Source organism: Uloborus diversus, chromosome 9 (assembly GCF_026930045.1).
Source record: "Uloborus diversus isolate 005 chromosome 9, Udiv.v.3.1, whole genome shotgun sequence".
Taxonomy (NCBI): domain Eukaryota; kingdom Metazoa; phylum Arthropoda; class Arachnida; order Araneae; family Uloboridae; genus Uloborus; species Uloborus diversus.
Window position 1 is genome coordinate 147,590,533 of NC_072739.1, and position 13,736 is coordinate 147,604,268.

At 31.7% G+C, this 13,736-nt stretch overlaps 1 protein-coding gene across 1 annotated transcript in view; it reads right to left on the minus strand.

The window, feature by feature from the left end:
* Nucleotides 1-946: 946 nt before the first annotated feature.
* Nucleotides 947-13,736, minus strand: part of LOC129230055 (vacuolar protein sorting-associated protein 35-like) — a 42,413-nt gene continuing 29,623 nt past the window's right edge. The window contains exons 12-17 of the mRNA XM_054864441.1: nt 12,159-12,281; nt 10,680-10,859; nt 8,821-9,060; nt 4,357-4,500; nt 3,325-3,508; nt 947-1,133 (exon numbers count right to left, since the gene is read on the minus strand). Coding sequence (XP_054720416.1) covers nt 3,338-3,508; nt 4,357-4,500; nt 8,821-9,060; nt 10,680-10,859; nt 12,159-12,281 — 858 coding nt within the window. The 3' untranslated portion in view covers nt 947-1,133; nt 3,325-3,337. The remainder of the gene's footprint in view (nt 1,134-3,324; nt 3,509-4,356; nt 4,501-8,820; nt 9,061-10,679; nt 10,860-12,158; nt 12,282-13,736) is intronic.

The window sequence follows — 13,736 nt, forward strand, 5'->3', positions numbered from 1 at the left end:
AAATATCACCACCTGTGGCCAAATTGAAACCAGATTTTAAAAAAAAAATCGCCAAATTTGTCGCCAAGTTGGCGATAAAACTTGGCGACCAAAAAACTGACGATATATCACCAAGTGTCCAGCAAATTATAACACCACTTGAGTATACATCGAAATTAACAATGATTTTCCCACAAAAAGGGGTGAAAGACCCCTTTAGAAACACCCAAATGCAACCAAAAGGGGAGGTGCACGACTAGACCCCACTAGGAGTCTATATACCAAATTTCAACTTTCTGGGACATACCGTTCTTGAGTTATGCGTTATACATATGCACATCCGCCCATACGGAGGTCACGAGAAAAATCGTTGTAATTAACTCGGGGAATGTCAAAATGGATATTTGGGTGTTTATAACATTCTTAGGCACTTATCCACATGTGGTCGGGTTGGAAAAAAAAAACTAAACATTGATTCAGGGGTGAGCAAAATGGAAATTAAGGCCGAATTTTGAGTGAAATTTTTTTTGCGAATACAATACTTCCTTTTTTTGTAAAAGGAAGTAAAAAATCAATGAAAGCCTACCAAGGATCTGATTTTTAAAAGCATTTTATTCAAAACTTTAAAAAATATACTTCCATCCCTTCGCTTCTTACTGTCTTATATATATTTTAGAAACAAGAGTTTACAAAATAATTCTGAGACTATATTCTTATTCCTCAACTCTTAACTGGTTGCAATTGACATTTTTAGGTCATAATAGGAACTTCAATTTTTTTGTAGACCAGTGTTATAAATCACCTAATGCATGACAAACCATCTTTTGACTCTCTATCAAATATTTCAAAAAAATGAGATGTAGATATTGTTTTGAGCCTGTAACTATAAGATCCTACACAAGTGCGGAATTTAAATTGAATATGCAGCACCAACAATCAAATGGCATAATAAAAACTGAACTAGATTTTCAAACATATATTTTTAATATTCCAAATAATTAAATTATTCAATTAAATATACAACAGCAACTAAATCCTAACAAAAGGCATCTCAAGCCATTTTGATGGCACTTTCTATTTACATGCATATCAATGGAATGGTGAGGCACAGTCCACATTTTCAGTTTCAGGATGACACAGACCCAATAATCAAACTAAATGCAGAAAAAACAAATAAATTTAAGTATAAATTTCTTCTAAAATACAATTAAAAGGAAATTAATGATAAAATTATACTAAAAGGCAAAAAAGATCTTAAATTTGCGTTATGGGATATCTTAAAGAGTAGTTGATGGTTACGGTCGACTCCCGCTACAACGCGATTCGACTTACGCGAAATGACTGTAAATTGAGTTTTTCCCAAGCAATTAATTTTAGAGCTAAAGTGAATTTTTTGCTCGCAACACAAAAAAATTTGGAAAAGAATCGTGATGCTAAGTGTCGGCTTTGTTATTGAATACTAAACATTGGCTTTAAGAATGTACTGTACTTTCTTCCTTTTAGCATAACTGACTGCGGAAGTTCCCACACCGCGCTAGTCATCTATAACCGCTCCTCATTTTTCATTTATTTATTATGAATATGAAAGGTGATGAAACATTGTGGCACCTAGGCTTGCTGTTTCATCTAAAGTTTGTGAAGATGGAAACAAAAAGGGAAAGTTTGCAACAATTTAAGGAAAGGATTAAGATTCTTGATACGCTTAAACAACTGGAAAATGTATCAAAGGTAGCACGGCAATTAGGTATGAGTGAATCTTTCATTTGTGCAATTAAAAGTTAAGAGAGGGCAATCCGTATAGAACTAGAACTTAGTCCTCATATGAAACTCGCAGAGTAGTGTCTAAGCAAAATGCAAATAGCATGAAATTGGAATCTGCTCATGTATTGTGGATTATAGAGACCCTGAAAGAGGAGTGTTACCACAGATGGAGAAGTTATAAAAGTAAATGTGAAGCTACTGGAATAGCAATAAGAGATTGTGCAACATATATCATCTTCATTTAAGTTATAAATGTATCTATGGTTAAATACTATTATAGCGTAGCGCTTTCTTATTACTACATACTGTACGTACCATACTGTTTTGTTTTATGTCTCTCTTCCCCCATTGATCAATGATTTTGTGCAGTGTAACAGTATTTTATCTTCTTTACTAATAATAAAGCTGAAAGTCTGTCCAGATCTCTTTCTCTCTCTGTCAGTCAGGATCACTGTGATGTGCAAAGCGCCTAGACCGTTTGGCCGATTTTCATGAAATTTGGCACAAAGTTAGTTTGTAGCAGGGATGTGCACTTCGAAGCAATTTTTCAAAAATTTGATTTTGTTCCTTTTCTATACCAATTTTAAGAAAATTTTTCCAAGCAAATTATCACATTGGGGAATAGTAAATTACAAAATCATCATAACGTGGAACAGTAACATGGGCGAGCCATTTACAATAGCCAATTATTTTGCAAAGTCACTGCAAAATAGGATGTTGTGGGGCATGCAACTGGTGTGAAGTAATTCAGAAGCAGGAAATTCTCCAATGCTTCAATTACAAAGCACTAGCATCTATATGCGGTAGATCGTATATCGCCAGGTGGCATTGGCTTGTCGGCGGAGGGTAGGATAAAAAAAGATAGGGAAACAAGTCTAAATGTCACTTATACAAACACATTTCTGCAGACAATACAGAATGGCATGTGGCCAATGAGTTTTCATTTCTTTTACATTTTAAGCTGCTAGCTTATTTCTCAACAAATTTGCATTATTTTTAATTCACTAAAGCTATACATACTCCGTAATGCCTAAAAATGAAACCAAATCTCCAACATCCATTTTTTAGTCATATGGTATGAAACTAGAAAATCACCACTTGTAAAATATACCCCATGCTTTACCTAGATAGACATGAAACAAACAAATTTAAAAATTAAAAAAATTGCTAAAGAAGAAATGAATTAATGGGTGCTTATGAAAGACATGTGCTCTATTACTTTCTTGTTTAGGCTTGCTAATACAGTAAACTTCCTATTATCCGTGGAATAGGATGGCACGGTTACTGCGGATAAGCAAAAACTGCAGATAATCTAAGTAATAGGTAAAAAACGATATTACTGAATACAATAGCTAAAACATAAGAATAACACTAACACATATATTTAAATTATAGCTGAAAAAATTTCTACATTCCATCTATTAACATTGAACGCAAAAAATTAAAAAAAAAAATAGTGAAAAGACCCGCGGATAAACGGACCGCTGATAATTGGGAGTTTACTGTATGAAGGGAAATTATCACTTAAATTGCAACTGCACAAAAAAAAAAAAAAAAAAAAAAAAACTCAACAAATATACTTACATTGTTAATAAAACTAAAGAGCTTCAACAACTGGGGCACTTTTAACTGTATTTTCTTTATTTTCTTGAATGCGTTCCAATGTATTCTGGAAATGTTTGTTTATTTGTTCTGATTCTTCATTCATTTCAACACTTGGCAGCACTTCACGTATTTCAGTTAATAGTTGGTTCATCAAGTTTTTAACCTTTAAAGAAATTCAAAAAAGAGAGAGGGAAAAAAATACTAAGTTGGAATTAAATTTCAAAAACATAACGCAAAAGTAAATATGTGTACAGGTTATATACATGTACTTTGATACATGTCAGTAAAATTTCTTTGAATGCAAGACAAAACGTAGCTTTGATATGCAAAATAGTTTTTAAATTATTTCAACACAAGTTAGTTGCTTGGTATATGAAACTACCTTACAATGAAAAGAAAATACACAAACAATCTTCAAATATAAATTATTCAATCATTTAAAACAAATTCATCTAAGGCTTCTACAACTTTTTTTTCTATCACACTCTTTCAAGTTGATGAAACTGATTCATACAAAAAATTTGTAGAACTATGAAGCAGAAAGATAGAAAATCCTAAGTCTTTAATTATTCATACACATAATATCAATCACAAAACAAAAAGGTTATCAGCTTTTAATTTATTAAAAGCTTTAAACAAAACTTAATAGGATGTTTGATTTCTGGTTCTCCAATCGTAATTTTTTTAAAAGCAGTCTTGATATAGGTACTGTATAAAAAAAAAAGGTTCAATTTCAAAGCCTGGTATTTGAATGATCTTTAAATCTACGAGAGTACAAAATATAGATAAAAAAGCTGAACTATTGAGTACGATTGGCTCAGATTTACAATGAAAAACTTAACTAAAACCCCAAAAGAAAAATTATTTTTGAATTAAAAAAAAATGTTAGCAAAAGTAGTTCACAATTTAAAAAAAAAATCAACGTATGAAACAAATACCACATTTTTTTTATTTAAGAAATTTCACTTAACAGAAAAGGAAACTAATATTACTAAAACTGATAGCACATACCTGTTCGTTGTTTTTCTCATGGAAATAAATACAATGGTTAAATATTTCTATTAAAAGTTGAGCTTGAACACTGGTGTCCATACACTGTTTGGCAGTATTCGTAGCTTTTTTCAAGCATTCTAAAACCCGCTTACCATCATGCATCTAAATAAATTCAATGACATTTAATAAAAAGCACATTTCATAAAAGCATACATATATATATATAAATGTACTGTCATTAAATATAAGGGAAAATATTCCCAAGGAATCCAGATGCATTTGACAAAACTTCTTTTAAAAAAGAACCAGCTTTATTAAATGCTTAAGAATACTTTAGCAAAAATAAAGCAACCCAATAAAATCTTAACAAGTTCTAACAGAAACACCATTCTAAACCATATAAAAGATGTACACATTCACTCAACTGGAATTACGCTCAAAGAATCTCTAGCGCACATGTATAAGGTTATGCAATCGTTCAATGCGGAATTTCTGCGAAAGTAGACATCTTGACAGGTGCCTGAATTTCTCACAGTACACCACATTTGTTAAGGATTTCTTCCGTAACCATGCGTTCACAGTCCTGACATCAGATTTTTGACAAAGTATTTCAACTTTCGAGCACTATGTAGCACCATTGCGAAAAAACATATTTTCTGTCTCAATGCACTAAGAACAGTTATGTAAAATCTTTAGCCAGCTCAGAAACTTCTAGGTTGTATCAAACAATCCGGTTGGGAAAAAGCTTAGCTCAGGTTTCTCACTCATCTTTTTGTGCCTAACCAACATAGACCTTTCACCAATCAAATACAGTCGTGTATCAAATAAAACTGGCCCGACTCATTCTGTTGACCACTTTATAGCATTTTCTTTCCCTTCTAGAGTGTTGCCAACTTACAGTTGCACTTTTGAGCAGTACGTGAAGGAGAATTTAAGACTTGACCAAGTAGACTTTTAAAAAAAAATCATTTTGATCAATGTGACATCTATGATTAATCACCTAATAATTCTGTTTATCACATATTAGGATATTAATTAAATCTGAGGAATTTTTTCTTTCTCCTTTTAAAAATTAAGCATCAAACGCTTTCATAATGGATAATACGGCGACTTGAACATCAGCACAAATAGTACAAAACTCCACATGAAAGTTTTTAAATCCTCCCTGAAAGTATTTTCTGGTTATTCCCTGGCATGATATCACATTTCTTGTTACCATTTTCCTTCCCCTTGTCACAAATGGTCACAATTTCACAACCCCCCTCCCTCTTAGCCTGACATCATATACAGTGGCTCCCAAAAGTGTTCGTACACCTACGACTTTCAATGAAATTGGCCATTATCCATTGGTTAGAATTAATATTTCGGAATAGGTATTTTATTATAAGATATATGTTCTATTTTTAACAAAACTACATGAAATTTTTTAATAAAACATTAAAACATAATTTTAAAAAAATCAAAAACCAACAATTGCCGGAAATTTTATTTCACAAAAATCTTCGTACACTTTGAAAAAATGTCAAAAAATTGGTAAATAATCTAACTTTTTACAAAGTTATTATTTAGTAGAATATCATGCAGTATCAACAACAGCTTTTAAACATCTGGGAATAGATTTCATTGTTTTTTCTTTCTTTTTTGTGCAATTTTTGAGTAAGTGTTCAGCCGCACTTCGAGTCTTACTGTTTCTAGTTCACTTTTCGTTTCAATGGTGTATTTTCGTAATCTAACTACCAGATATCTCCAAATATGCTCCATTAAGTTTAAATCTGGCGATTGAGAAGATATTTCTAAGCTTAAGGACAATTTTTGAGGCACCAAACGCGAACGTGTGCTTCTTACCGTTATCTTGATAAAAAACAAAGTTGTTTCCGATTACCAAACTTTGGGCTAATAGTTTAAAATTATTTTTTTAAATATTTAAATGAACAGCATGATTTATTATTGCATCAAAAAATTCCAAATTTCCAAGTCCTGATGCTGTTATGCACTCTTACACTAAAACACCTTTACCGTCCTGATTAACTGATCCAACTAAGTTCTTAAGATTAAATTCCTCATTTTTTCTTCTCTTGACAATTATACAACAATTTAACCCAAAATATTGAATTTATTTTCATCTATAAGTAAGACGTTGTTCCAAAACGTTTTGAGCTTATTTATCACTTATTTTACGACGGAAAGCGTAAGCTTACTGTTTTTTGCAGGAACAAGAAAATTTCTGCGGGAAGAGGTCCCCTTTAATCCAGCTAATCAGAGAACTTGGCGAACAATTTTACGTGAAAACTAAACGTAAAATGTTTCATTCAGTTCTGCAGAAACTTTTTCATCACTAAAATGTGTATTTTTCATAATTTTTTTAACTGTAAACCTCCGATCACGGTTTGTTAACTTTGCCAGTTGACCTTTTCTTACCTTGTTTTCGATCCGATTCTTGTCTTTAAAGCATTTTATTAAGCACTTCACTATGGAATGGTATAAATTAACCAATTTAGAGACATTTCAAACCAATTTATGGCTACTGTGAGGGGAAAAAAAATCAAATTTCGAATCATGTTTGTTGTTCTCTACGCATACCTGCCATTTTAAAATAATAAGCAGAATATTAGGGAATAAATAAACAAAAAATTAAAAGCAAATGACTTGACAGTGTCATTACAATGCAAAAACAATAAAAAAACCACATATGATAATTTTAATCGTGAATTTATTCGAAAATATTTCAGTGTACGATGACTTTTGTGGCTTATTTTTTCTCTGTCTCTTCGTTTTTTGACAAATTTCAAAAATAAAATCTGGCAATATTTTGAAAAAAACTGCTGGGTTTTATTCAAAATGGCATAGGAATGATGTGAAAAAAAAATTGGACTTCATATTCGAATTCAGTTTTGCGTTATTTTGGTTTTACTACAAAATTTCAAGGAGTACAAACACTTTTGGGAGCCACTGTATATACAGCTTCTTAAACAGAAGACGATCAACATTTCGAGGAAATTGACACGGCATATTGTGCTTTTTTATCCCATTATAATAGTTATTTAATATTTTAATAGCCTTGCATCTTTTTCTTATAGTAAGTCATTACATTTTTTTTTAAAGTTTTCACCAGGACTAAGCAGCATGATGTCATAGGCGGCTGGTACGCTAAATGATCATCTCTAACAAAAAAAAAAAAAAAAAAAAGACATGGTCACAAAAATTACAGTATACAGTCAAACCTTGTTATCACAATACCTCTGGGACACTATACAAAGTGTCATCATAGCCGGAGCGACGTCATAACCAGAATAATTTGAAAAATCATTATTAAACATTAGTTCACAATAAATTAGATTTAATGAAAAAATTAATAGTGTTTATGCTTTTAAATACATTCAACTAATGTAAATTTGAGTTATTGGTGAATATAACAAAAATTCTTTAAAAAAAACCTTCACTTATTATTATTATTATTATTTATTTTTTTTTTTAATTTTACAATACTGTTTAATAAGTGTTTGCTAAACTTTCAAATAACATTTTTAACACTCCTCTTTTCCACGAAATTATCAGCAAGAAAGAAACCAATTCAAGACTCTTCACTTTTGTCCGCAATTTGATTAGATTTTGACAGCCTAGCCATCTTTTGAAGGTAATAAACCCTTTCTAATTCTTTTATCCACTTTAGAGTTGTGTGTCCCTTTTCAATGTAATGAGCTCTTATCTCTTTTTCTCTCATGGGAGAAACTTGTAGTGACCACCTTAGCTTAGCTTAACGTAGCTATGATCTTTCTCTTCTCCTGCTATTTCCCTCGTCTAGTATTACAATCCATCTGCTTTGAATTCCTTTCCATTGTCCCTCTTGTCAAAGTCTGAAACCTGTACCTTTCAGAACTTATCAACTAATCCCTCACCATTTTTGAGGTGTCATGCCTGGTCAAATCTCTTGTCTGTCTGAAGTTTCTACAACAAACATTTCCAGATGTTTTTATTATTTTACGGAAAAAAATTTCAATTGCAAAGAAATATTTGATCTAGTCTGCACAGCTCGAAGTGACGTCGTAACCGGAGTTGCCCCCCCCCTAAAAAAACTGTCGTAAAACCAGGAGGCACTTAACATTTAAACTGTATGGCATAAGTCGGGGACTTTGAAAAAAAAAACGTGACATCAGGAATGTCGTGAAATCCAGGTGTCGCGATAAGGAGGTTTGACTGTACAGTCCTCTTTCCTAATTTAAAGATCCATTTTAATTTCCATAAACTAATAACACGAGGAAAATATAAAACACTTATTAAGTTAATTTTAATTTTTTTTAAGATATCTGAATCAGTCAATACTATCACTTTTTGATCTATGGTCAATTTAAAAGTGGAGGGGCAAAGCCCCTTTCCTTTTGGAAGTCAGAGGGCAGTTGCTTCCCTTGTGTCACTGTATGAGCTGTATATGTATGAAGTTATCTGGTAGGAAACAAAATGGATATAAAACTTCAAAAGACATACCTCTTCGCCATTTGTAGCTAAATTCTTTCCAGACCAGAACAAATGTGAACATATACACACCCCGCGACATTGATCTGGCTTTTTCAAAAGTTTAGAAGTAGCCAAAGCACACTGAGTCCTTAAAGGTTCATGATTTTCAGCACTAAAACATGCCATTTGTTCCACTGTTGCAATAATGAGAGTAATAGCAGCAAGTTGAGCTTTACTGTCTGAAATTTCATCTTCATAGAGTGAAAATGCCTAAGTAAATAAGAATGTTAACCATTAAATACAAAGGAATGAAAATAATATACATTGCATAAGAAAAAGGCATGGGATTTTTAAATTTTTTAAAGAAAACAGATTAACTAATGTGATATTTTTACTGTACTAACAAAAAATGGAATTTTTCAGGATTTTGATACACTTAATTAACAAATGCTATTAATTATTATGATTAAAATAATTACATAAGTAAATTTTGTTCAAAAACTTATTAGCACATCAAAGCAAATTGTATAGTTTTGAGAAGTTGAGTACGTAATTATTTGTTTTTTAGTGCAAAATATATTTAATTGATTTTTGAAGACTGGCTGTCATTAACAGGAAATAAACATTTTGTCGCACAAATATACAGATATTGCTACAAAACATTGGTTATTTCCTGCTACTTCTCAGCACAAATGTTTTTTTTTCTTTACTTTATTTCTTAACTGTTATTAATTTAAAAGATTATTTTTCAGTTTTAATTATTCAACAAAAAACTGTTTACAAGGGGTACAATTGCAAATGTTCTTTGTTTAAGACCAGTAGAACCTTTTTTATCTAAAACTCTTGGTTAACTCAAGTTCATGTTTTAAGCAGAGGTTTTTTTTTAAAATTATTTATTTATTCTTTTTTATATGAGAAAAATTTTTATTTACTGATCCATTTTTGAACAATCTATTTTTGACAATTAAATCTATTTTTGGATTTTCCCAGGGGGGAATTTTCCCCCTGGTCAGCTTTGGGATGAACAGAAATGTAGTTCTAAAACTTTTTATTAAAAAGACATTGTAACTAAGAAGTAGTAGCAAAAAATTGAATATACTACGTCCTTTACTTGGTATAAGAAAGCAAAAAAGGGTTTTAAAAAAACTTTAAAGAAAAAAATACTGTAAAGGATAGATAAATACTCCTATCCCAATTCCCCCTCCCCTTTTTGTGACGTTTGGATAATTTGTTACCACTTTAAACATGTCTTCTTGTTTATTTTCTCTTTCTCTTTACTTAGATACTCACAAAATTGATGAATCAAAATATAAATTGATTTACTTAAATTTTAAGGCATCTAAAAAAAAATGTTTGTTGAAACATAAGCATATTGCATAGTTAAAAATTCATATATGCTATCAAATAATATTTTTTTAAAAATTACAATACACAGAAAACATTGAAGTATTTCAAAGGTTAAGGGGTTTATATAAAAATAATATGTCAAATATTTCTTCAAAAGTGCACTTTTCAGTCTTTTACCTGATATCACACTAGGTGTAAAAGTTTTGTCAATGGAAGTAGCTAAAAAAAAACTTCCTATTAAAAAGTCTATTGCCTCTCTACAACATATCTAAGATCTGTGTAAGGGGAAGGGGGGGGCATTCAACAGTTTTGGTTAAAGCATTAGAAATTAAAAACAATGTTTTTAGAATAATAAAGCTAAATTGACATATAATACACTGCATTTTATAAAAATATCAATAAAAACACGAAATTAGTCAATTAAATTATGAAATTTATTATTCGTAAAAAAGTTTTTACTTTCTCTTATTCAATTAGTTTTCAAGTCCTCTTGTGATTTCGTTATCAAGATATTTCACATTATTAATGATCATAAAAATTACCTGTGACACAAACTCATAAGCAACTGCTTCATGATTCTCATAACCGATTTGACCAGAAGCTAAAGCTCCTTGAAGAAATAACCGCAACGGTAACTCAGCCATTTCTGCTTTGATAAGGACATTTATAGTTTGTAGACAAAATTTAAATATTTTTTGACATTTCTTTTCCCATTTGTCATCCTAAAAACAAATACACAGAATGAGTGCATATGCTAAAAAAAGAAAGAAAAATATTTCCATTATCAGTAATATTTTGCCTTCATAAACAGGAACAGAGTGTATTTCAACTTCTGAACACAGTTCAATTTGCGCGACTTAATCAAGCCCAAAGATTCTGATCTTGAGCTGAAAATTTAAGTTTAAGTCCAAGCATTAGAAAAAATCTAATGAGGTTCGTAAATAGATGTAAAAAATAGTTGTTTGTTACTCCAAAGTCTAAAGCGTTCGTTTTCGGCATTTTTTAAAAAACATCTTCAAAATTTATTTTCAAGAAAAAACTGATAAAAAGAATAATTTCAACGAACACTTCAAACGAATTGACCAATTTTTCTGTTTTTTTAATGATCATTTGAAATTTTGGACCGTAAACTTTAATGGCGCATATCTCCTTTGGAAGATGTTTAGGACTCTTATTTTTGCCATTATATTGTTTGTCCTGTGATGTGTACTATCACCCCATAAAGTTTTGCCCAAGAGTTCAGAAACACCCTGTATATTATAGACACACATTCAAACCTCATTATGCTAAATGTCACGGCATTTTTTTAAGTCTTGAATGGAATGCCAGGGGTAGATACTGGCTACTATTTCCATTTCTTATGAAGAATAAAATATGTTTTTAACGTTATTTTTGTTAAAAAAAATAAATTAAAAAAAAAAACGAAGAAAGAAAAATTAAAACCAAATTTTAAAAATGCAGTAATATAAACTTATTTTCTTGAAAAAAGCCATTTTTATGCATTTATGTGCAGTAACATCAGATGAAGCAAAAATATGTAATTGCAGATGCACACACCAGGGTAGCCAACCTTGGAGAAACAATTTGAGGAGCATCTGCCGATTTTGAGGAGCATTTTGAAATTTTGCAGAACAGCTCGATATTTTGCATAAAATTCAATAAAGAAAACTAAATCACTTATCTGAATTTATTTTTGAGTTTTTATAATCATTTCAAGCACAGCATAAAAATAAAAAAGCAGCTTTAAATGCTTTGTCATGCTTGATAACACTCAGTCACGAAATATAGAGCTGCAGAGTTTGGCTTTTTTTGCAGAGCAACTCCGCAAGATGAGGAGCAATTGGCAACCCTGGTATACACATATCATCCAGGTTCTAACCATAAATCTTATATTTTGCATGTTTTTGACCCCATCTAGATTTTTGGGAATAAAAATCAAAATTCATACCATTTTCACCACTATTAAAAAGAAAAAGTATTTTAATACTGAAATTTGTAGTGTATCAAATCATGAAACATACCTCTTCACTACAACTTTTAAACCTAAACGCAAGTTTGTATGCTTGAAAAACTATTGGCGTCAATGTGAATCTAATGCGTCGATTGCCACCATTACCAAAATGTTTCCTTGTGATATTTAACATCTGAAAGTAAAAAACATGCATGAATATCTCAAATACACCTTTAGCAAGCTCAAAACAAAAATGAATCGAATATCATGAAGAGAAGTGATGTGTGTGTCAAAAGTTATATGTAAAATCAGTGCAAAGTTCAGATTACTCGGAACAGAAGTTTTCAGTAAAACTTTTTTTTCTAAGTCATGTTCTGCAGTAACACTTCTAAGCACTTGTTTCTCCAATCATCTGCACTCGTTACTTTCAAAAGTTAACTTTTGTTACTCACACACTTTTACTTTTTGGTGATTTGATTGCCCTTTTGTTTATAAGGGGCATTCAAATGAAACATGGTCACTAGCCTAAAATAAAGTTAATGATTTTATTAACTCAAAAATATTCGCCAAAACTACCGGCACATTTATCCCATTGCAACACTAGGCGGTCAATTCCATATTTGAAGAAGCTAGTAGGTTGCTATCAGATTCAGGACTGAACTCAGCCACACACTTCGTCGTCCATGGTGATATCCGTGATATCCAGTGTATCATCTGCCAATAGCTTGTTTTAGAGGTCCATAAACATGAAAGTCACTAACGTGAAAGGTCTGCACGGTGAAAGAGTGCACGGTGGATGTTCCAGCTCCAGCATTTGCCACCGAAACTACTGCAATGTTGTCTTCACCGCATTGGTTGTATATGGACGCTTTTGGACAACATGCCTGGCCATTTCAAATAAATGATTCGTCTAAGGCTCTGTAAAGTGGCTTGATAACACTGAGCATTGATGGTGGTTCCCAATTTCAGGAACTTGACAAGCAGTGGGCCCCCTCCCCCTGAGTGGGCCCTTGTGGTCAAAAAAGGACCTGTATTGTAGTGGACGATAACTTGTGTGACCACCTTCTCTTCAGCGTTAAGCCACACTGTCACTGTGCAACATGAAACATTGCGCATGTGTCAGTCTCTCTACCAATATATGGTGCCTCCATAGATGCAGGTACGTGGCATTGTCTAACGTCTAATGTGAAGTTAGAAGCACTGACCTGGTTTCATTTGAATGAACCTTATACATTTGTTTAACATGAAAATACTGTCCGCGATACTTAATTCAGTAATAATAACAAATGCCCTGTTTGTAAGAATAAAACCAGCTTAGGCACTTATAACTGTTAAAATTTTGTTGTATCCACAGAAAAATGCTTATTAATCACCCTTGCCAATTACAAAAACTAAACACAGAAACTTAATTTTTTAACTTTCAGCTATACAGATAAAACTGAATATGCTTATTGCATGTTAGATTTCCAAGTATATAAAAATAAAATTGATGAACAAGAAGATAAGCCAATACAAGAAGTGATTAATACTGAACAATAATTTTAAAAAGGAATGAAAAATAACCAAACATTAAAATAAACAAGATTATTGACCAACCTTTTTCTATCACTGGGCCGCACCTTACATTAAATGATTCTAGTGGGCCTGA